Source organism: Nomascus leucogenys, chromosome 13 (genome assembly GCF_006542625.1).
Source record: "Nomascus leucogenys isolate Asia chromosome 13, Asia_NLE_v1, whole genome shotgun sequence".
Classification (NCBI taxonomy): Eukaryota; Metazoa; Chordata; class Mammalia; order Primates; family Hylobatidae; genus Nomascus; species Nomascus leucogenys.
The window spans coordinates 5,444,482-5,468,532 of NC_044393.1; the positions used below are offsets into that span (position 1 = coordinate 5,444,482).

Genomic DNA, 24,051 nt, shown 5'->3' on the forward strand with positions numbered 1-24,051 from the left:
AAATAGAATTCACAAGTTCATATTTTAAATTAACAGCAGGTCCTCAGAGGTAAAGGTTTGGGTATGAAATTTACTGAATCATTTTTGAACCCTTATTACACAAGCCTTGAATTTTAGTGCAAAGTATTTTCAGACGTAAATTGAGCTGCTTTTATAACTGAGTGTAAATGACCCATCTCGTACTACTGAAAATAAGCCATCTCTTCTGAGCTAATCTGTGAGAAAGCACAGGATTGTTTAAATGGAAAAACAGGGCCTCCGATCTGGAATCAAACCATGTGCAAAATGGGTCACACAGAAATGCCTGGAAACGGCTGCTCACTATACACCATGTCTCCCCCCGTCACAGCTGCCAGCTCCTTCCCAATTGCAGGTGGAGCCAGGACTGGGCTTGCAAATACAGCTCAATTGATTGTGCAAAGTTTCACCAGCCCCCATATGTTGTTTCTGTTTTTATAGAAGAAACCATTTTCGCAGTGATTTAAGACGGTCTCTGCCTTTTTCACTGGGCTGACACTTACACCCCGTGCTAGAGTATCAGGCCACAGTCCCAAAGAGATCGGGGAGCCGCTGTATTCATTTCCATGCCCTCTGGGAAAATGAACCAATGCCAATTTCACGTTAGAATTTCCTTGCTGAAGCAGTAAAATTAATTTTTAAAACTCTCAACCCTTGGGTACAATACATTTTCCATATTCTGTGTGACTCATAATGCACTCCCGCTGTTGCTGACGGGCAGTGGTCGGTCAGAGCAGAAGCTCAGCTGTGATTGCTGGGGGAGTTCTGAGCTCCATGAGCCACTTCGGCCACGACACCATTTTTACTTGAAAGAAAAACTGACAGACAAATGGCATTTAATTGGATTTAGGTATCTGGCAGATATTTCCCAGAAAAGGAACAAACGGAGCCTCTTACTTCCAGAAACAGCTGACATTACTTATTGCCAATGGTATACATTTCAGCTTTTAAGCAAAAATCAGAATTTTGAAAAACTTTCTCCTATCACCATGACAACTTCTTCATACTCAATGACTTTTCTAATGAGATGGATGGTGATATTAAGTGATTTTTTGATACTATATAATGTAATGTGTCAAAAATTTGAATTTCTGCAGAAGTCTGTGAACCAACATTTTTCAAGTGAACATTCATATTACAAAAACCACATGTTCAAAGTGAGAGAACAGTGGATTTAACTGCCATGGAGCACAAAAGTCTACTCGTGAGGCTTCAGATTCCATGTTATAACCAGCCTTTAAGAAGCTACCACTTGTTGAGTTTTGGTGTAATAGCAAAGAATGTTCATAGTTAGCTGAAAAAGGTACTAAAATCCTTGTCCCTGTTTCAACCATAAAATGCGTGAGGCCAGATTTTCTTGATACAATTCAACTGAAACAACACATTTCCATAGACTACATTGGAAGTAGACGCAAGGTCCCTAGCTGTCTTCTATTAAGCCAGACACTGACAGGATTTGTGAAAATGTACAACAATGCTACTCTCTCAGTAAATTATTTTTTCATTTTGGGAAAATGCTTATCTTCATAAAATTATATTATAACATGCAATGGATTTATATGTTATTTTTAATGAATTATACATATGTTATAAATTTCTCACTTTTAATTTCCAGTAGAGTAAATATCAATAGCTATCACTGTTATACAAAAAGCCTCTTTGGGGTCGGTACTTGTTAAGAGCGTAAAGGGGTCTCCAGTAATGCATTTGAGGCCTGCTAGTCTGCGCTGATCTTGATCTGCCCTTGAAATCTTTGAAAATGGAGCTGTGATTTTTCTTGCAAAACTGGGAGCTGGGCTGGCTCCACCCAGCTTACTTTTTGAGGCGTTGACCATTTCTGCACCATTTGCTCTAGAGGCAGCCACTGGGGAGAATGCCCGCTGCATTTGCGTTTCACACCAGGCCCCTGGGGTGAGATTGTGAGCGCCTTCAGGTCAGGATTGGGGTCTTTCCATCAATGGCTTGAGCCTCAGTGCCCACTCCACACAGTAATAGCTCAGGAAAGGCCTGCTGGTTGATCCCAAATCCACGTAGAACAGTTCCAACTGCAGCGGGGAAGATGGGCTGGTTTAAAATGAAAAACCAGGTATTGTTTCATTGGTGCCAGAACACCCAGCTCTTCCTTGTATTATGGGGTCTGCAGACCAGCTGGACCCCGGGAATAGGCAGGGGCTATAGTCACATTTTCAGAAGGTGATCTGGAGCCATGGAAAATGCCCTACTCTCTGGCAGTTCTACCAGCCACCCTCAGACCACAGCTTCCCTGGAGGCTGTGCAGCTGTGGCCTCTAGGGAAGGCCTACGTGGTCAGGTTTTTCCTTTGTGTTAATTTCCAGGCCAGGAGCCGACTAACTGCACAGGTGTACCCACAGCCACATGAGATGAAGTCAGGTGCAATGATATTTTCCCTAAGTGACTAGAGTTAGTGCCACAAGCAAACGAATGAATTCCCAGGTAGCTCATCTTCTCACATTGGTCCACAACAAGCCGACATCAAAAACAAGCATCTGATCTAAGGAGAAGAGGGTCCACGACTCTACCAGCCAGAATGTAGCGGCTTCCAGGGTGACCGTGGGTATTGAGGGTGGGTACGAGGGTGGGAGCAGCCAGTACCAGGTGCAGGTAGTAGGGGGCACACTATCTGTGGCAAATTTAGGAATCATAATAAACTGACTAAAAGTCAGCTTGCTCATTACCACCATGTGCTGGTATCTCTGAACAAAGTCAGCAATAACATATTCCTCCTCCAAAAATCTGTTGTTGGTTGAAGTTTAAAAAATTGCTGTGGCTACGGTTGCGTTTTAGTCACACAAACAAAAGCTTCAAATTCGCATATCTTTGTTACTTATCCTGAAAGTAACATTACATGGACGTTAACAATGACCCGACACAAAATTGGCCCTGACACTCATGGAATCTACTACCCACACTCCTGAGAATCGCTCTGACAGATCCTGTGGGCTGGCTCTGGGCACAGTCGGGGCCTCCAGGGCCCATGATTTCCTACCTCCCAGTGTCGAAACAGAGGACCCAAAATAAAACACGAGCGCACGGGATGGTCAAAACGAAGACGTGGAACCTGCGTTCCTTCAGTTCCCTCATTCCATGTGAACACTTGGAGTTACTGTGTCCGAAATGTTTTTGTTCCGCAGACATCTGAAAGCCACAAGAATCCACCCTGAAGAACTGAACACATGGTGGGTGTTGTGATTGCTGGAATTTACTGTGAAATGGGATTTTTAGGAATCTCTGCCAAATGATACCGTGTTAAAGACTTTTCCTAAGTATCTGTGTATCTGTTGCCTCACATGATTGGAGCTCTTCAAAATCAAAATTAACAGATAGTATTCTTGGACCAACCAGGAGTGAAGACAGCTGACAACTCTGCCTACTGAACATACATTAGTAAAGAAGATCAATTTAAATGAAACCATTGTCAAATGTGTAGATGCTAAGACCCAAAGCCAGAGACATTCATTCCACCATCTAGTACCCCAAGAGACCCATAGGGAGGCATGTTTTTTCTATTAAAAAAAAAACCTTTTTATGATTAGTGTCATTTCCTGCTTAGTTCTAAACAGTTTTGTGGTTTAGAGGAGGGATGGGAACTGCTCATCCTCTCCAGGTATGAAATAAACTAGGCATGCTAGAGAGCGCAGCAAGCTGCACCAGCGCCTCCCTGAACAGCAGCAGACACTAGGGCTCAGTGTCAGGAAGGCAGCAGCGAGTGCTGAGGCCTGCCGCACACCAAACTGGAGAATGGGCGACACCAGGGGCAGGCCCACTGGCTGCAAGGGAATGCTGCCAGGCGGGAACAGAACGCCAGCACTGGCAGACCTTCCGAGTTCACAAAAGGCCGGAAATCCAGACTTTGATGAGAATCCTTCCTGGTTTCAAATACTGGTAGCTAATTCAAATTTTAAAAACGCCAGGCCTCTGTGAGCCTTGCGGGCTGCTAGTTTGCAGTGTCTGCTGCGGATGCACTCCCTGCTCCTTCCAGACCTCCTGAGGTACGTACTTCCCAGTCTGCCCCCTCCCTGTCCTTCCCAGCCTAGGCCTGAGCACAGAGGCTGCTCACACGGTGTGTAGGATGAATGGATGGAGACGGCGCGGAGGAGGGCAGGTCTTGCTGGGGCAGGCTGACTCGGCCACAGCGGGGGTTCTACAAGCACCTGTTCTCCTGGGATGGCAGGACAGAAAGCCATACCACAGGACAGGCATCTAGGGCCACCTCACAGGGATGTTCCTGGGTGACTCGCTTCTGTGCCGTGTGCAGATTCCCCTCGCTCTTGGGGGTCACGTGCCTTTGGAGGGTCTTATGTGGCCACTCTGAGCATTTTCTCGCTGGGGACCATGGGCAGACTCAGAGATACAGGCATCCCCTCGCCCTTCCCTTCTTCGGACAAAGCCCCCAAGCAGCAAGCCCTGCCTCCCTGGCCCTGCTTGCCACTCCTTCCGTCATTTCCGGGGCTGCACTCGGGCCCTGGCCAGGCTTTTGTTTCCAGACCCTTCTGAAGGGTGGGCATGAAACCCAGGGGGCCACGTGAAGTTGTTGCCTCAGCATGGGAACCGGCCCTGCGGCCTCTCCCTGAACCCACCCCAACCCAGAACCCCAGAAACCTCGCTGCCCCCACCCCATGACCTGAGAGGACTGGCTGGACCCAAACTGGGCCCCTCCCCACCTCCAGGGCACCCTGGAGAGCTGGCCCCACACCTCACCTTCCCCTCACCACCTCCAGGGCACCCTGGAGAGCCAGCCCCACACCTCACCTTCCCCTCCCCACCCCACCCCCAGGGCACCCTGGAGAGCCAGCCCCACATCTCACCTTCCCCTCCCCACCCCCAGGGCACCCTGGAGAGCCGGCCCGCACCTCACCTTCCCTTTGATGCTGAGGCCTCCAGTATCATAGACGATGCCTTTGCCCACCCAGGCGATGGTCTGCGTGGCTCCGTCTGGGGTGTGGCTGAGGACGGCCAGGGCTGGGGGATGCAGGGCGGCTTTGCCAACCCCATAGATTCCTATGGAAAGCGTGGGGAGAACTGGGTTAGGCTCGGGCTGAGCTGAGCGGGGAACTCCCAGAGGCCCCTGGAAACTCTGGCCGGCTGGTGTTTCTCCTGGAGAGCCGCCTGCCTGAGCCTGGGGCCCCCTGCCCCTTCTCCTGCCCCTGGCCAGTGTGGGATTGGGGAATGCAAATTAGCTCCAATGCCTGAGATTGCAAACAAATTCTATGCAAAGTATTGTTAAGCAAGAAAAACCACTAAGGGAAAAAATATTGTATCCTTTCCAGAAAGAAAAGAACAGGATTGCAGAATGAAATGATATTTGGATAATGCCTCAAGGCTGCCCCAGCCCATGCTCGTCCCCACTTCCTGAATCCTTTGCGCACTCAGGGACGGCACCGCCCTTTCACACTCACTCCCACAGTCTCTGCACCACTGCCTCTTTGGTTTACATGACACATCTTCTCAAGAAAGCTGTGGCCCCTGTGTGTGCAGAGTCTATGGCTCAAAGTCCTGCAATAATTGAGTCAAACAATCATAGCAACAATGACGAGAGCTAATCATGGCTGCCTGACAAACTCTAATTCATCCTGTAAGATCCACAGCAAATGCCGCCTCCTCTGTGAAGCTTTTCCTGACACAAGCGGCCTCTCCCTCCACTTGCAAATGGCTTCTGTCTAGGTAGACACCACCAGGATGGCCCCTGTGACCCCCACATCTGGGTATTCACGTCCTTGTGCAGTCCCTCCCCCTCATGTGGGCAGGTCCTAGTGTCTCACCTCTAACCAAAAGAAAAAGAAGTGATGAGATACCACTCCTGGGATTAGGTCACAGAACAAGATGGGAGTTGCCATTTTGTTTGCTCACTCCTTATCCCTATCTCTCGCTCAGAGACCTCGCTCAGAGGGTGGCTCACACAGCAAGGAACTGCTGTCTCCAGCTAATGGCCTGTGAGGTGCTGAGACCTGCCAGCAGCCTGTTGTGAGCCTGCCTGGAAGCACATCGCTGGCCCCAGGCAAGCCTTCAGATGACTACAGCCCCAGCCAACAACCTGACAACAGCAGGCAGAGACCCTGCACCAGGGGAAGATCCCCACCCCACAGCACGGGGAGGGGATAAGTGTTGTTGCGTTCAGCTGCTATCTTCTGAGTAATTTGTTTTGTAGCCATACATAACAGACAGCCACCTTCCTCTTGCCAGTCTACAAGCACCACGGGGCAGCTGAGTCATATTCATCTGCCCCTCTGGTTCCTGGGCAGTGGGGAAAGGTGGGTCTGGGGACTTGGGGAAGGCCTCTCTGAGGAGGGGCATTGGTTGAGATGGCCTCCACCAAAAATGTATCTTGAGGGGAGTATTCCAGATAGGGAGAGCCATCCACACACAGGCCCTGCCCGCCGTGATGTGAACTTGTGTATTCAAGGAACAGGAAGGTGCTGCTGAGCCCGTCCCCGGAGTCAGGCTATGCAGCACTCGAGGACGCTGGAGAGGCTGCAGGCAGGGAAGGATTTGGATCTAGCAGCTTCCAGAATCCAAATCAGAATCTGGATTGCCTCCCCTTCTCCCCCAGGGACGGCTGCTTCCCAGGGTCCGGTACTGGGCTTGGACACAGGCTGATTCCTTTCAGGTCACAAGCAGGATGAAGTCTGGGACAATGTGCCATGTGGCCCACCGACCCCCTGCCACCCAAGTGCCCCTGGCCACTGCCTGAGGCCAAAACCTGCAGGGATGCAGCCCCAACCCACCTCCAAATCCTCTCGTCTTCAGTTCCTCATCCCGGATGACGGTTGGGATGATCCCCAGCTCCTTTCCAACTTTGTTAATCTCCTGGACATGTTCATGGAAAAAACAACAACACAACGACACATGAAGATGGCTGGAAACAGGAGCGGCCGACGCTGGGGCCAGGGATGAACTGCTGCCTGTGCGGAGTGGGGGAGCCGGGCTTGGGAGCCAGCTTCGCGTGTGATGAAACCCAGAAGAGGGGGCTCACCCTTCACACTCTCTCATTTCCTGCAGCTCTGGCTGCGGTCCTGCCAAGGGGCCTTGAAGAGGAGGCTCTGTCCTCCCCACACACCCTTTCCTGAGGCTTCCTGGAGCCGGGTAGACAGCAGCGCTCCATCGAGGGCAGCCCTGAGGTTCCCTGGCCACGTCAGGGTGTGGACAGCCCCAGGTTTCCTCTGGCTCTCCTGGGGGTCTATGACACCCACCCCAGCCTGGTCCCACCCCCGGCATGATGACGCCACAAACCTCGAGGAAGGTGTCGGTGTTCATCTCATTGCAGGGTGTGTCCACGATGCGGGCTGCTAGCCGCACGCCGTCTGTGGCATTTGCTAAGCACTAGGGAAAAAAAGGCCATCACTGGGGGCCTGGGACCAGGTGGGAGGCAGATGTTCTCCACTTGTCCGTCCCCCAGGAACAAAAGGCATCAGAGGCAAACGCCACCCACAGGGCTACTGACAGGGCAGCAAGGGGAGGGGAGAGGGGGAGCATGGCTCTCGCTGCCTGCCCCACCCCCAGCAACCCAGGGCCACCAGCCACCTGTGTAGAAAGAACCTTCAGCACAGCCACCACCCTGCGCCTCCACAAATATACAGGAGTCCCCAGCCTGGGGTCCTGCCCTTCCGTATCTGGATCCTTTCCAAGCCCTGTGTCCTGTTTCTCCCCTGATTCCAGCTACAATTGAAGGTAGGTGGCCCTCATGCCAGCCCCTGAGTATGCCCTGAGCTTCCCACCCCTCACCTCTGCAGATCCCACAGTCCTTTCCCTCCCACCAAGATCCCAGTCAGCCTTCGAGGCACTTCTCATAGGCCGTATCTACCAGTAGCTTTTCCAGATCCTCCCCACCAAGCAGAAGCACTCTACATCCTGAGTGCTTGAACCTGCTGGCCCTCCCGGACGCCTTCCCTCTGGGCCGCTGCTTTCCTCATGAGTCCCACACAAGTCCCTCATGAACCCTGCAAGACAGATGGGGGTCTGGCTGCCCTAGTGCTGTCACTTGACACAGCACGGTTTTGGGCACGGAGGGGAAGGACACAGAGGGAGGTCTCGCCTCATGGAACTGACGTGTCCACCCAGGAGCTGAAAACATGGGCCCTGCTGGCCTGGCAGGGCTTCAGAGCCCACACTCAAAGGCAGGGCAGAGAGGGGCACATGCACCAAAGCACACATCACGTGGGTCCCAAAAATGTGTCCTTCAGCCCTGGCTTGGGCCATTCTTTGCCTTCTCCTGTGTGTCTCACGTCTGCCCTGGGACCCTCACTCTCTCTCAGCTGAATCTGCGCGCACCTCTTCCCCACCCTGTCCCCCACCGTGCATCCCCAGGCACAGAAGCTTCAGACAGCTGGCTGCTTGCACGGCCTCCCTCGCTCACCAGAAAGACAATATTAAGAGAAAAGCAGCGCTGTTTTGCGGGGGTGCAGGACAGCAGCGAGTTTATCATCCCTGCCTCTAGTCTCATAATGTCAGGGCAGCAGGCGCCGGGTCGATACTGCAGCCCGGCCACCTCCCCCGCCCTGCCGAGGTAATTAAACCCCAAAGCCTCAAAGGTAGAAACCTGGAACTTGACAGCTCCGATATGAATGTGCCTGTGCTGTCCCTGCCGCCTGGCAGCGGGTTCTCTGTCTGTGAGGGCATGTGGGGACTCGACAAGGACTGTCTGAGAAGTGCGTCAATGCTGTGTGACTTGCCTCCAAGGAGGCCAGGTGTCACCTGGAAGACCCCAGACCACGGCAAGCTCGGGGCTCTGACGCAAGAGCACTCCTGTGGGAGGGAGGGCAGGGCTGCGGGTGCCCTCCACCAACACACAGCCATGCTGCACTGGGGAAGGGTGTCCCTTACCATGAGAGGAGGACCACTCATTCTGTCCACATGTGCCAGGCATCATGCAAGACTCTGAGAATTCAGAGACGTCCAAGGGAGTCAACCTCAACAGAGACTCACAATACACAGTCCCAGTCCCTGCTACAGAAGAGGAGGAGGCCACAAGATGCAGAGGGGACAGGGTCCTGGGTGGGGACTGGAAAGTTCCCGCAGGGAAGAAAAGGGAGAAGCTGAGTACAGGCCACGTGGGTGTCAGATGATGGTGTGCTCAGGACCCAAGAGGGCTGAGTGGTGGCAGCTGCAGCTTAACACCTGGCTCTGCCCCTTGCTGGCATGACCCCGGTGAGCCACTCAATGTTGGCAAGCAGTTTGCTCAGCCCTAACCTGGGGACAACAGGACGTATCTCACAGGGCTGTAGTGAGAATTCAGTGCACCAGCACGTGCTGTGTGCACACTCCTGCCTCAGTGCAGGGCCTGACAGCTGCCAGCACTCAGAAGATGCCACCTTGCACACACCCAGATGTGCCTTTGGAAGGCGAGTGAAGCAGGAGCTGGAAGGAGGCCATCTGTGGCAGGGTGACCAGGAGACTGCTGCCACAGCCCAGGAGAGCACCTCAAGGCATGGCACTGGGCAGAGCAAAGACAACGAACAGGACACACTAGCTAGCTGGGACCAATGGGGTCGGGGCCATGGGGACTCACTGCCCCCACTGGTTCCATCACCAGATGTTTATTGGGCCTTTCTCACATGTGGGGTGGGGTGCTGGGATCAGTGTGCACAAGACCAGATCCCTGCCCTCCGGGGACTCTCAACCCAGTGGGGAGCACAGGAGATCAACAAAGACTGACATGTCTAGTAGTGATGGTTTAGCTGACAAATGGGAGGGTGGTGGTAGCCAAGAGGGCCAGGCCTCCCTGGGGAGGGGATGTGGGCAGAGGCCAGATGGAGACCATGCTGGGCTGGAGAGGGAAGGACCCCGGCAGAGGAGCAAGCGCAGGAGTGGGCGTGGCCAGTCTAAGGGACAGCAGGAAGTCCACAGGAGGGGAAGGGACCGAGGGCAGCAGAGGTTAGGGTGCCCTGCTGTCCTCGGAAATAAGGGTGATGCTTGAGTCCCCAGGTGGGCTCTGCGGGCACCCCTGCCCACCTGGATGGCAGGCCTGGAAGTCAGAAGAAAATCCCTAAAGACAGAAGAAGCGGATGCTGGTGTCTGACCCCGAGAGGGCTGAGCAGGTCGGAATGCTGGAGAGGCCACAAAGGGGATGCCGAGAGGTGGCAGCAGTCTGGGGGAGCAGCGGGAGGGAGGGAGACCTCTGGATGGGGCAGATGCACTTCAAGGAGGGACGGCAATGCCCCATCCAGCAGTCCTTAGAAAACAATGTCAGCATGGGGGCAAAAACTATGTCTCCATGCGTTAAGAGGGAAAAGAGGATTAAGAAAGGCAAACCAGTTAGACTTTTTTAAAAGCTCAGAGACGAAGGAAAAAAAGGGGAGCTATCTCATGCTGGTGAAAATGGAAGAATTTGGGTTGAGGGGCAGTGGTTACAGGCCTCAGAGAGGACACAGTGAAAGAAATGAGGTGTGGTCCAAGTGCCGGTGTGGGAGAGCTCGCCTGGGGTGAAGGTGACAGCCTTCCAGAGCCAGAAGTGAAGAATGAGCTCTGACATGTGAGAAAAGACAACCCGGGTGGCGCTGTGGGCTCGGGGACTGGAGGTGGCAGGCGCAGAGGCTGGGACCGCTGCCGTGGGGAAGGGAGCCTGATGTCAGGCACATCCAAGGATCTGGAGCTGGGAAATCACTTCCGGCCTTGCAGCCTCAAAAGGATCATTCTCAGCATCGAGTGAAATAACACATGTAGAAGTGCTCCCTGTAAAGGGTGCAGCAACACACGTGCACACACACCACACACACACCACTCATGCACACACCAGCACTCATACACACAAGCAACACACGCCACATACACACCACACACCACTCATGCACACACCAGCACTCATACACACAGCAACACACACCACACATGCACACACCACCACACACACACACCACTCATGCACACACCAGCACTCATACACAGCAACACATACCACACATACACCACACGCCACTCATACACACAGCAACACACGCACAACACCACACCACTCATGCACACACCAGCAAACACACACAGCAACACATACCACACACACACCACTCATGCACACATCAGCACTCAAACACAAACAGCAACACACACCACACATACACACCCCACACACCACTCATGCACACGCCAGCACTCACATATACACAGCAATACACACCAAACATACACACACCACACACCACTCATGCACACACCAGCACTCAAACATAGCAACACCCGCCATACACACACACCACACACACCACTCATGCACACACCAGCACACATACACACACAAAACACACCACACACACGCCACTCATGCACACACCAACACTCATACACACACACCACACACCACACACATGCCACTCATGCACACACCAGCACTCACACAACACACACACCACACATAAACACACCACACACACCACTCACGCACACACAAGCACTCATACACACGCAACACACATCACGCACATGCGCACACACACACCCCACACATACAATACATGCACACACACTCATACACGCACAGCAACACGTGTGCACGCACGCACAACACACACGTGCATACACCACACACATACACACACACACACGGAGCTCACATAAGCGGGCAGGGTTATTTGGAAAACAGCATGGATGTTCCTGGCACTGATAACGTGCTCAACAAACACTGCCTGTATACAACAGAATCCTGAAGTCACAGACCACGCTGAGGCAGAGGCAGGGGGCCTGGGTTTGGAAAAGCCTCTGCCGCTTGCCAGGAACCAAAGCAGCCACCCTCCTCCTGCCCGCGCAACAAGCTTTTCCCTCTCCCGACCTGCCTCCCACCTGCCCGATCTTGCCCGGGCCCAGGGGCAGGGTCTGCCCTTCCAGACACTCACCTGCAATGTGGACACTTCCACCGGCCCGTTGTCTTGTCCCACCAGGAAAAACTCCACGGTGACCGTCTTCTTCTCCAAGCGCCGAGAGGCACCTGAGCGGTGGGTGAACAGCGGGAAGGCCCGGGCCAGGGCACAGGCGGAAGCAAAGACCTCCGGCTGCTCGCAGACCATCTGTGGCACATGGGGAGACGGCGTGAGGGGTGCAAGGGCCGCCACCAGGGAGTGCAGGGAGCTGCTCTTTGAACGCCTCCGGAACATCAGCTCCCTGGCAGATGACATCTAGACAGAGATGTCCCACAGCAGCCGCCACCCCATCCCTCACGTCATCCCCGGAACCATGGGACCACCATTGGTCATGCTCCAGGAGAAATAACACATTGGCCGCCGGATGTCAACAGCCTGACCAGCCAGGAAAATGAGGGACAGAGGGACAGACACTAAGTGGGCCTCAGGAAATCTAGGTTTGAGTCTCTGATATGCCACCAAAACTGATCTGGGGCAAATCCCCGCGTCTATCTGGACCTGTTTCCCCATCTACAGAGCAGGGATTATAATGTCCACAGCCCTCCGGGCGGGCGCTGCAGTGTGTGCAGGGCTGTGAGCTCCCCAGGCCCGAGCTCACCGCTGCCCGACTAGGAGCACCGTGGCTGCCTCCTCTCGAAGCACTCACCACAATGCAGCGATGCGCTCCGGGCGGCAGGCAGGTCCGCACCAGCCGCGTGATGAAGTGGGCGGCCGAGGGGCTGTTGTGCCGGCTCACCCTGCAGGGCAGGGCAGCCACGGTGGCGTAGTTCAGGTAGAGGGGACAGCTGTCCGTGGGGTTGGGGTTGAGCGTGCTCAGGGCAGCCTGCCAGAGCTAGACCAGAAGGGAGAGACAAGAGACAGAGGCTTCAAACAGCGGCCACGTGCCAGGAGGCCCTGCCCTGCGGCCACGGCCACAACCACGCCTGCAGTCCTGGAAGGGCACTGCGCAGCTCCCGGCCACCGTTTTCCCATCCTTAGGGAGATGTGTCGCCTCTCTGCAGAGCTAACTGTCTCTAGGCTGGCTCGCACCCCCCTGGTGGGATGAAGCCACCAAGACTGGAAGGGCCAGACCGGGGGCTGCTTTGCTTCCAACACTCGGATAGGGCTTAGGCGGCTTCCACCAGAGAGGGGGCAGGGGCCAGGTGTCCCCAAGGAAAGGCAGCTGGGGACACTGCCATGGGAACTTCTGGAAGGCAGAGCCTGTCGCCAGGCAGGGCCGACGCGCGGCCCTGGGAGCGGCCGCGTCTCCCCCCGCCGTCCGCAGGTGTCGCGGCCTCGCGGGGCGCAGGGCTGGGCTGACAGGAGGACCACCGCGCCGCACCGGCGACCGGGCCTGGGGCTGGGCCTCCGCGGGCGAGGACTGGCCTGGCGCCTGAGCCCTTCAGGGAGGCGGCCTGGCCTCGTTGGGCCCGGCCCGGCGGCGGCGGGGGTGCGGCGGGCGAGGCGGGGCCTCCGCGGGCCGCCCGGGCCTGGGCTTCCGCGGCGCGGGTCGCATGGCGGCCGGCGGCCCGCTCACCTCCTCGGTGACCCGGGGCTGCAGCTTCCCGCGGACGTGGCTCCAGGGCACGCGGTGCAGGTGGTGCAGCTGCCCGAGCAGCAGCAGGGGCCGGCTCTGAGGGTCCGAGTCCCCCGCGCTCGCCTGGAACTGCAGCCCCACGTTCGCCATCTTCCTGCCGGCCCGCGCCCCGGCCCTGCCCGGCCCGGCCTGGCCCGTCGCTCGGCCCCCTTCGCCCCGCTCCGGCCCGGGCTCGGCACCGCCCCGGCCCTGCCCGGCAGCCCGTGGGCCCCGCCTCCCCCGCCGCTCCGGGCTGCTCGCGAGACGTGCAGGGCCCGCCCGGGGCGCGAGGGGGCGCCGGCCAGGCCGGGCGGGAGGGTGCGGGCAGGCCCGGCCGGGTAGGCCCGAAGCCGGCCCCGAGCAGGCCCCGCCGAGTAGGGCCCGCGCGCCCGGCCTCCGGCGGCGCCGCCCCTCGGCCCAGCGGCCCGGGCGGCCCTGCCCAACACGCGGGGCGACGTGGCCCTCCAGGCAGCGCCTCCCGGACGGGCCCGGCCTCCAGTGGGGCCTGGGCCGACGTAGGCCCAAGCCCACCCGACGCAGTTCTGCCCATCAGGCCTCAGGCCGGCCCCAAGCAGGTCCCCCGAGATCCCTTAGCAGCCGCTTTTGATCCCGGGGGACCCTGCACCCTGGCCACCCATCAGTTAGACCGGAGGGGCCCAGTGACTCTTGGACTTGAGTCAGGTCCTTTTGTCCCACTGCCTGGCTTGGTGGGTACAGCGTGGACGGTCACTTCCTCCTCACTTACTCGGAGGTTCCCTGGCGTTGATCAGACCCCGCTCTGCCAGGCACTGCCCTGGATGTGAGAGGGTGACAGGACGTGGCTTTCCATCCAGGGCACTGCTGCTGGGATGGCCAGTTACAAATCCAGGCACTGCCTGGTTGCGTGGGGGGCCTTCCCGCCCACCCCTTTGCAAGAAGGGTCATCTGGCACAGTCTAAGCAGGAAAGGAGGGAGGAGATGAGACGAGGAAGGAGCAGGGTGACCTGAGTCACCTCAGTCGCCTTGCAGGGGAGGAAAGGCCATCGGGGGTGTGGGGCAGGAGCCGGGTGGTGGAGGAGCCAGGGGTGAGCGGTGAGTGGATGGTGGAGGCAGAGGGTCCCACCCACAGGGTCAGATGCAAGGGTCAGGGAATGACGATACATTGGGGAAGCTCCACCCAGGAGTCATTTAAAAGCAAAAATCTGTTACCCAACATCCTGATTGCTCAAGGGCCTTTGGTTGGTACCCTCCTCTGTTACTTCCATGTAGTTCCATAAGCCACTCCTGTTATTTTGAGTTTCTTCTTCATAACCAGCCTAAAAATGAAAAAAAGAAGAAGAAAAAGAAAAAAAAATCACTGTCAACTCCCTGGCGTGGTGTGGGAGGTTTTCCACCACTGACCTCCCAGCTGGCCCCCTAGCTCCCTAACTTGTAGCCCAGCCACAAGCCACGCTTTCACCTTCCCTGTCCACGGGCTCCAGGTCTCTCTGCTCAGCTCTGAGCCATGGTCCCTGGCCCCTCAGAAACACCACATAGACTAGAGCTTCAGCATCCTGAAGGCAGGTCTTTTTGTCTTTTTGGTTTTTTTCCTCCAGTGCCTGGCACAGAGCAGGCACTCAAAAAAAAAAAAAAAAAAAAAAAAAAAAAAAAAAAAAGCTGTTGAATGACTGAAAGGAATTCCTTTGAAACCCTCAGCTTTCCCGACATAAAAGTCAACGCTAATTGGATCTTATTTTCTTCAAAAGATTTTACAGCAGCTGAATGTTTTCACACATTGGTAAAGGGTACTAACAGTGTGTATGAAGATCTCTCACTCTTTTTTCTGTTTGCAAATACGTTGCAGACAGGCACACGGCACTCCAGAGGACTGAGACAGCTGGAGGATCTTCCTAGAGGGTGAGAGGCTAAGGCCATGCCCTGACAGATGTAATAGGACTTGCACAGGCGAAGAGGTTGAGAAAGAAGGCCTTCCACGTGGGAGAAGTCCTGGGAGGAAACACAGACGCAGAATATGTCCAGCAGGCTCTGAAACCTGTGTGGTTAGAACAGAAGGTTCCTGGAAAATAGAAGAGTGGGTGAGGAGATCGACTGGGGAGCCTGGCTCACTCGATAGAATTTTGCAAACTGAAGAGAGATCCAAGAAGCATTTCAGAAAGCCAGATCTAGCAGGTTTGTGTACAAGGAGTTGGAAATGAGATAAACTGTTGGTGGAGAGGTCATTTTGGAGATGTTTTTCTTTTAGAATTCTTTCATATTTAAGAATAGACTGAATAACCCTGACAGCCCCCAGAAAGGATGAACAAAATGATTCAATTCAACCAACATTTGTTGAGCACTTAGTGTACACAAAGCAAGAGAAAACGTTAGATGCTTGTTAAAAGCAAATATTGGTGATTCTGGTTTTAAGCCACCCCCGAACTGAAGAAATCCAAACTAAACAGAACGCTAAGGAATTATTCCACTTCAAATGCCTGCCAATTTCCTCAAGATGCAGCTTGTGACAGATACAAATACGTTCCAGGAAAGTACTTTCCCTTTTTCACTGCTGACTTTACAGACTTTAACATAACTAAGCCAGGCAGCACTTTGTTTAGATGAATTTTTATGAAGGTATTACTCCATGGCTTAGTGTATGTTTCACTGTCAATGAAAAATCCACCTCTATTTAATTTTCCTTAAAACATGAAAGTTTAAAACAAATTACCAGATCTTTAATGCAACCCAAAAGTCAACTTATGTTTTTGATGACTTGGAACCTATTCCACATTCAACTGGATGTTCAGACTTTGCTCAAAAGTTGAAGAAAAGGTTAAAAACTTCTGGGACAAATCAGAATAAAGCTCTTAGAACTTCCTAGGATGTTTTTTGGTACAGTTCACATCCTAGGACACATTGCTGAAATCCTATCTTGTCAGATGGCTCTAGGTGTTTGAAATGTGCATTTATATGTTAATTTCATGTCAGACTTCACCCGTATAAAACCTAATGCCTGCTTAGACTCAGCTAATCGCCACGAGGCTCTCAGATTCCATTATATCCGATACTTCAAAGAAACACTCATTTCCTTGGTGCATCTGCCTCATATTTTCTAGCGTTTCCATTCATTCATTCATTTGACGTACATTTGTTGAACATCAATTCTGAAAAGCTCCAGGACCCGTCAGGCTTTGGGGATGCAATAGCATGTGTGTGTGTGTGTGTGTGTGTGTGTGTGTGTGTTTGTGTGTGTGCGCACATATGTGTGTGTGGCCAGGAAGAGGAAGGGGAAGCAAATAGAACAGTAAAATCTAGAGATCCGGTCACTGGGAGAAGACTGAGTTAGGGAAGGCCCCTTGGACTACGATGAGACTTTTGAATTGGGTCTTGAGGGATGGGTTAAAGTGTGTCAGGCAGTCTGATCCCTGACCAAGGAATTGTTCATGCAAAGGCCTGAAGTAGTAAAGGACATGGTTCATTCTGGCACTGTCAAAAGCTCATGTGGAACCAGGCCCCGTGGCTCAGGCCTGTAATCCCAACACTTTGGGAGGCTGAGTCGGGTGGATCACTTGAGGCCAGGAATTTGAGACCAGCCTGGCCAACATGGTGAAACCCCATCTCTACTAAAACTACAAAAATTAGCTGGGCATGGTGGTGCCTGCCTGTAATCCCAGCTACTGGGGAGGCTGAGGCACGAGAATCACTTGAACCTGGGAAGCGGAAGTTGCAGTGAGCCGAGATCGCGCCACTGCACTCCAATCTGCACAACAGAGACTCTGTCTCAACAACAACAAAAAAAGCAAAGCTCCTGTGGCCAGATATAAAGTGTGCATAAAATATACACTGACCTTGCAGGTTGTACTTGACCTTGCAAGTAACTGGAAACCAGTGGAAGTGCCTCAGGCAGGCCTAAAGTGAAATCAAGGAAGGGCTCCTTCCTGCTTCAGAATGACCTGCTCGTGAGCCCAGAGGAAGCAGAGGCAGGCTCAGCTCCAAGGACCTCCCTCCACCACACGGTCCTGGAGCAGCTGGCTGAGAAGTGAGCCCACAACCAGTGAAAACTGTGACAGCCGCACGACCGCCTTGAATGCTGCCCTGCGTTGTGGATGTTTGTGCTGTCCCTTGCTACAACCTGAGTGCCTGCACAGCAGGAGGGCCTCCGTTCCCTTTTGCAGCTGGCACCAGACATGCCACCTAGATTTGCACTAAATGTTCCCTGAAGGGAGGAAAAAGAACTCGTTGCCATGAAGACACATTTCTCTAGAAACTTTTTTGAAAAGTTCATTAACTTTTAGAAAAGATGAAAAACTAGTATAATGAACACTTGTATACCCTTCACCTAGATTCATACATATATATACAGATACACACACACGCACACCTCGGAGATATTCTGGGTTCAGTTCCGGACCGCCACAATAAAGCGAGGTATGCCTCTATATACGCACAAACATGCCTATATGTGTGTGTATGTATATATGTATATGTATGTATGTATATGTATGTATGTACACATATTTTTCCCTGTACCATTTAAAGTAAGTTGTATACACCCCTACCTCATTGTGTATCTCTTAAGAACAAGGACACCAGCCAGGCGCGGTGGCTCACGCCTGTAATCCCAGCACTTTGGGAGGCCAAGACGGGCAGATCTCCTGAGGTCAGGAGTTCAAGACCAGCCTGGCCAACATGGCGAAAACCTGTCTCTACTAAAAATACAAAAATCAGCCAGGCGTGATGGCATGCACCTGTAATCCCAGCTACTCGGGAGGCTGAGACAGGAGAATCGCTTGAACCCGGCAGGTGCAGGTTGCAGTGAGCTGAGATTGCGCCATTGCACTCCGGCCTGGGCAACAAGAGCGAAACTCCATCTCAGAAAAAAAAAAAAAAAAAAAAAAAGAACAAGGACACCAGCCAACATAATCATGATCATATGCTGATCATACCCATGAAATTTAACATTGAAACAATACTGTTATCCAGTATACAGTTTGCATTGAAACTTTAATTGTCCCCTTGTCCTTCATGGCTTTTTCTTTTTAAATCCATAATCCGAATAAGGCATTGCGTTTGGTTATGAAGACTCTCTGGCCTCCTTTAATCCAGAACAGTCCTTACCTTTGTCTTTCATGCACTGGTATATCCTACAGAAGCTCTCACCATCTGCGTTCGTCTGTTTTATTAGATTTAGGTTGAACATTTTTGGCAAAAATACGGGTTATGGTTCCCATCGAACCTCATCAGGAGGCACATAATCTAAGTGTCCCCCATCATTGGCAAGTGGGGTCTGCCAGATCTCTTCATGGTAAAAGTGTATTTCCCCCTTTTATAATTAATTGAATTAAAATAATTTCCTCTTTATAATCCATGGAGTGACACTTTGAGACTAAGAACCGTCTGGGTCGCAACCACCCTTTCCTGAATGTCTTTAGTATCCAGTGATGATTTCTGCCTGAATCAAGTATTGGTTGAGTGACTTTCCAGCTCTATCCTCCCTTCTACACTTAACTACCTGGTGTTCTTCAGCAAAGACCTTCCCCCCTCCCCAGGGCTGGCAGCGTGATTTGTGGAGTCCAGCGCAAAATGAAAATGCAGCGCCTCTCTTTCAAAAAACAATTTCAAGATGGCAACAGCTGAGCACTAAACTAGGCACAGGGCCCATGTGGCCGTGGTGGCCGCACACCCTTGAAGCCAGCCCTGCCACAGCCCATACGTGTGTGCATCTCATCAAATGTCACTGCTCCCAAGTGTCCCCACTTAGGCCAATGAGAGCTGCATCAGGCGGACTCCTTTCTGATGTGTTCTTATCCATTTCCAAGGACTTTGTCCTCTCTGGAACAGTAAGATGATCACAGGCTCACTTTGTTCCTTCCTTGACCCAAATCCAGAGTCAGTCATTTCTCCAAGAAACCCTAGCTCCATTCAGTGAGGGGAATGGTTGGTTAGAGCCAACAGCTGCAGAGTTAGAGACCAAGCTCTTGTGCTGGGCATGCTCCCTGCCACTTGGGCATCATTGCTTCTGGTCCTCTTGCATCTGTTAGGATCAGGTTTTCTTTAACATCATGAGTTGATACTGATTCCTCCCACTCAGATCCACATGACAGGGCTTTTCCTCACCTGCCCGTCTTCCATAACTGCATCTCCCTCTGCCACAGTGAGGACCCTGGTTCCCAGCCCCTCCTATAGTTTCTCACTCTCTGTTTCCCACAACACTCACCAATAGCCTCCGCTCCCGACAACAAACCCACAACACAGAGTTCAAGATGTTTTAAATTTTTGTTCCTAAGAGTATATCCCAGCAATATATTCCACATATACTTGATTTTTGTGCAGCTTATTGATTTGATGTACATTTAGGTTCATAAATCTGTGCTTCACAGAAAGGTTTGCCATTTTCCTTTTTTCTACATTTTCTTTTTTGACTACATATAACATTTTGTATCATTCAAGTCACACCTATAAAAAGGAAATGTTCAAAGGTCTCCCCATCCTCCCTTCCCCCCTTTTCTCAGTCATCCTTCATAGGTAGCATTTTTATCCCCACAGGTAACCTTTTTTACCCCCATAGGTAACCATTTTTATTAGCTTTTGTTTTATCTTTCATGATTCTATTTGAAAAAAATAAGATTATTCATGGATCTTAAACAAAAGGTAGCATACTACATGCCATCTTTTGCACTTTGCTTGAAAAGCACATTTGGCAGCCTCATCTGCATGTACTGTGTCTATACTTTCTGGGATCAATGAGATGAGAGAATGTGTTAATAAAAATGTACCAGCAGAATCATTTATTAACAATGAAAAACGTCTCTTCTAGCATCAGTTTTTAGGACCTCTCGATAAAATGAGGGGGCTAGGGCCAGGCACGGTGGCTCACGCCTGTAATCCCAGCACTTTGGGAGGCTGAGGCGGGCAGATCACCTGAGGTTGGAAGTTCAAAACCAGCCTGACCAACACGGAGAAACCCTGTCTCTACTACAAATACAAAAAGCCAGGCATGGTGGCACATGCCTGTAGTCCCAGCTACTTGGGAGGTTGAGGCAGGAGAATAGCTTGAACCTGGGGGGCAGAGGTTGCAGTGAGCCGAGATCATGCCACTGCACCCCAGCCTGGATGACAGAGCAAGACTCCATCTCAAAAAGAAAAAAAAAAAAAAAAAATGAGCAGGCTGAACTAGTTGCTCTCCAAGGTCCCTTGCCATTCTAGTAGCCTAAATTATCCTCCCAGGAAGGGCACAGTGTAATACAGCAATAACCTTCATGTCTCAGGAACTAAACTCTATTTACTTCTGAACACCAGCAAAATTATTTTTGTAGTTGCAAAAGTTTTCAAGGGCATGTTGAAGACCTGGAGCCTTTGGACAGGGAGGCTGCGAGAAGGAAAAGAGAAATAATTAACAGACCAAATGTCGTTCCACGTTCCTTTAAGCAAACTCAATATAAGAAAATGGAGACTTAAGAAAAGCAAAATTAGGGGCTAAATGTTTATTTTGATCAAGGAATCTTTTGTTAGGAAAACCTTCACTTATAGGATCCTTTTAAATAGTATGTTTCTCTAGAGCACTGAAAATGATTCAATCTTAAAAACCTGAGTCACCTTTTTTTCCAGAAACACCCTTGTGTTTATTATACATCTATCTGTAGTATCTGAATGTAGATCTTTTAAAAAGTAAAAAGAATTGACCGGGCATGGTAGCTCACGCCTGTAATCCCAGCACTTTGGGAGGCCGAGGCTGGTGGATCACCTGAGGTCAGGAGTTCGAAATTAGCCTCACCAACATGGTGAAACCCCATCTCTACTAAAAATACAAAAATTAGCTGGGCGTGTATTTTTAGTAGGGACGGGGTTTCACCATGTTGGGCAGGCTGGTCTCGAACTCCTGACCTCAGGTGATCTGCCCATCTCGGCCTCTGAAAGTGCTGGGAGTACAGATGTGAGCCACCGCGCCCGGCCGAAGTGTTTATTTCCTTTTTTTTTTTTTTTGGAGACGGAGTCTGGCTCTGTCGCCCAGGCTAGAGTGCAGTGTTGCAATCTCGGCTCACTGCAAGCTCCGCCTCCCAGGTTCACGCCATTCTCTTGCCTCAGCCTCCCGAGTAGCTGGGACTACAGGCGCCCGCCACCATGCCTGGCTAATTTTTTGTATTTTTAGTAGAGACGGGGTTTCACCGTGTTAGCCAGGATGGTCTCGATCTCCTGACCTCGTGATCCGCCTGCCTCGGCCTCCCAAAGTGCTGGGATTACAAGCGTGAGCCACCGCGCCCGGCAGAAGTCTTTTTCTTAATGCACTATGAATACACAGTAAATACACACTATAAAGTACTATTTTTAAAACAGGATTTATCTGTTACATTATAAACTCGGCAGCACACAAAACCAAGTAGTGAATACATCTTTTCTCCCCCCTTTTAAATGAGAGGCAACTTTTCGTCTCTCAATGCTCTTGGGGCCACAGAAAAGGGGGCCAGGTAGATGGAAGGACTCAGCACTCTGGGGTGGGGGGTGCTTCGGGGATCTAAGTGGAAGAGGTGATAGGGCCGGTGGTCAGCTCAGGGACTCCCCCAGTTGGGGTCCAGGGTATGCTGGCGTATCTGTACCACTGCAGGGACTTTGGTAATTCAGTGTTGTGCAGATACAAAATGTATGCCTCTGTGAGGCACACGATGTAAGTGCTGAAGTTCTGTGCAAATTTATTAGCACGAACTGTAGGTACTGTCATTGTTTAACTCATGCGACCTTTTAAATGGATAACCAACCTTGAGGCTTAATTGGATTTAAAAAAAAAATCAATTTCTAGCCATTGCATAGTGTTAAAATGAAGTGCTGCATTCTCAGGCAATTGTAAAATCAGTTTTGCTCAAGACTATTTTTTATTATTTACCACTTTAAAATGACATTATCCATCTCGATAAGCGTTTTATGTACACACATACCTTTCATAAACAACCACAAACATACACGTACGTACACTGACTCACGTCACAAAAGAATCATTATTTTCTGTCGAGCAGCAGGCTGATTCATCAGCAGCAATCTCTTCACACCAATTACACAAAAAACTGAGCTGGGGATAATGACATACCACTGCTTGCAAATCTCTCTCAGCCTCAGCCGGTCTCATCTTTGTAATAAGAAAAAAATCCTTGAGGAAGCTTTTTACCAAATCGCATCTTGACCATTAAATCTTTCTTGAAGAAGGTCATTTAATTTTATGGAAAGAAATGAAAAATTAAAATGGCATAAGCAGAAATAGTCCTGATCTGGAAATCAGAAAGCTGACGATTCTAGTTCTAGTCCTGTGGCCTTGACAAGAGGGAAACTTGGGTCTCAGTTTCCCCCTCTGGAAAAGGGGGATGTTGGGATGGGGGGCGTTGTTCTCATTCCCCCACCGTTGATGAAAATGGAGGTCTATTATGGTGTTGTGGGTCAGAACACCAAGTTAACACACACACACACACACACACACACACACACACACACACACACACAACATTTGATCCCTCAGCACTTCCTCTGAGAAAAAGAGACCAAATGATGCATACGAAGGTCTTCTGCCTCCATTACAACATGTAATCATTTGGATGATTAGCTAAAAGCAATTATAGAATTATAGTTGACAAATAGAAAATGCTAAGCCCAGTGGTCTCTTGTAACTGAGCCTCATTTAAATGTGCATTGTGTTGAATGGAGCCTCATTTAAATGGTCCATCTTAGCCAGATTACGGAACTGAAGTGGAGAACCACAGTTACCCTGAGCATTCAGGACAATCCAGAGAGCTAATTTGGACAATTGGACAAATGATTATTTTCTTTTGCCTCAATTGACCAGATAATTGTACACAAGACTCTGCCATTTGACTCCATGGAATGTCCCTTTGTGTAGTAAGAAAGCCTGGCCATAGACTGGTACCATGACGTCTGTCCGAGGGTGGCAAGGAGTTGGGGACAAGACACACGCAGCTGACACCCACCATCTAACTCCGAGTCCTAAATCAGAAGCACTTTCATACATGCTAAAAGTCTCTGCTTCAACCCAGGGTTCTCATTAGTTCCTTCTAATACCCATCACTTGGGAGGAGGTTGTTTTCAAAATAGAATTAAAGAAAACCATCAGGCAACAAAGTTAGAAGTGGCCTCTGGGTGGTCAAGAAAATTAGTTTGTTTTTGTTTTTGTTTTTGTTTTGAGATGGAGTCTCACTCTGTCGCCCAGGCTGGAGTGCAGTGGTGTAATCTTGGCTCACTAAAAGCTCCGCCTCCCGGGTTCACGCCATTCTCCTGCCTCAGCCTCCCGAGTAGCTGGGACTACAGGTGCCTGCCACAATGCCCTGCTAATTTTTTGTATTTTTAGTAGAGATGGGGTTTCACCATGTTAGCCAGGATGGCTTGATCTCCTGACCTTGTGATCCGCCTGCCTCGGCCTCCCAAAATGCTGGGATTACAGGTGTGAGCCACTGCACCCGGCTTTTTTTTTTTTTAGACAGAGTCTCGCTCTGTTGCCCAGGCTGGAGTGCAGTGGCACAATCTTGGCATACTGCAACCTCTGCCTCCTGGGTTCAAGCAATTCTCCTGCCTCAGCCTCCCTGGTAGCTGGGTTTACAGGCGTGTGCCACCACACGCAGCTAATTTTTGTATTTTAGTAGAGACGGGGTTTCACTATGTTGGC

General features: G+C 51.4%; 1 protein-coding gene across 13 annotated transcripts in view; it reads right to left on the reverse strand.

Annotated features, from left to right (window-relative positions):
- LOC100602030 (aminopeptidase like 1) overlaps nucleotides 1–24,051 on the reverse strand; it is a 64,022-nt gene that overhangs the window by 9,735 nt on the left and 30,236 nt on the right. For 8 of the 13 annotated variants that reach the window (XM_030825226.1, XM_030825225.1, XM_030825228.1 and 5 more), the window contains 6 exons: nucleotides 14,663–14,731; nucleotides 12,528–12,713; nucleotides 11,858–12,028; nucleotides 7,266–7,355; nucleotides 6,761–6,842; nucleotides 4,894–5,036 (listed from right to left, as the gene is read on the reverse strand). In XM_030825226.1, coding sequence (XP_030681086.1) covers nucleotides 4,894–5,036; nucleotides 6,761–6,842; nucleotides 7,266–7,355; nucleotides 11,858–12,028; nucleotides 12,528–12,713; nucleotides 14,663–14,731 — 741 coding nt within the window. Of the gene's footprint in view, nucleotides 1–4,893; nucleotides 5,037–6,760; nucleotides 6,843–7,265; nucleotides 7,356–11,857; nucleotides 12,029–12,527; nucleotides 12,714–13,397; nucleotides 13,829–14,624; nucleotides 14,732–14,874; nucleotides 15,034–15,207; nucleotides 15,297–24,051 lie in introns of those variants that run through there. The other 5 variants (XM_030825237.1, XM_030825233.1, XM_030825234.1 and 2 more) reach the window with 5 other exon arrangements.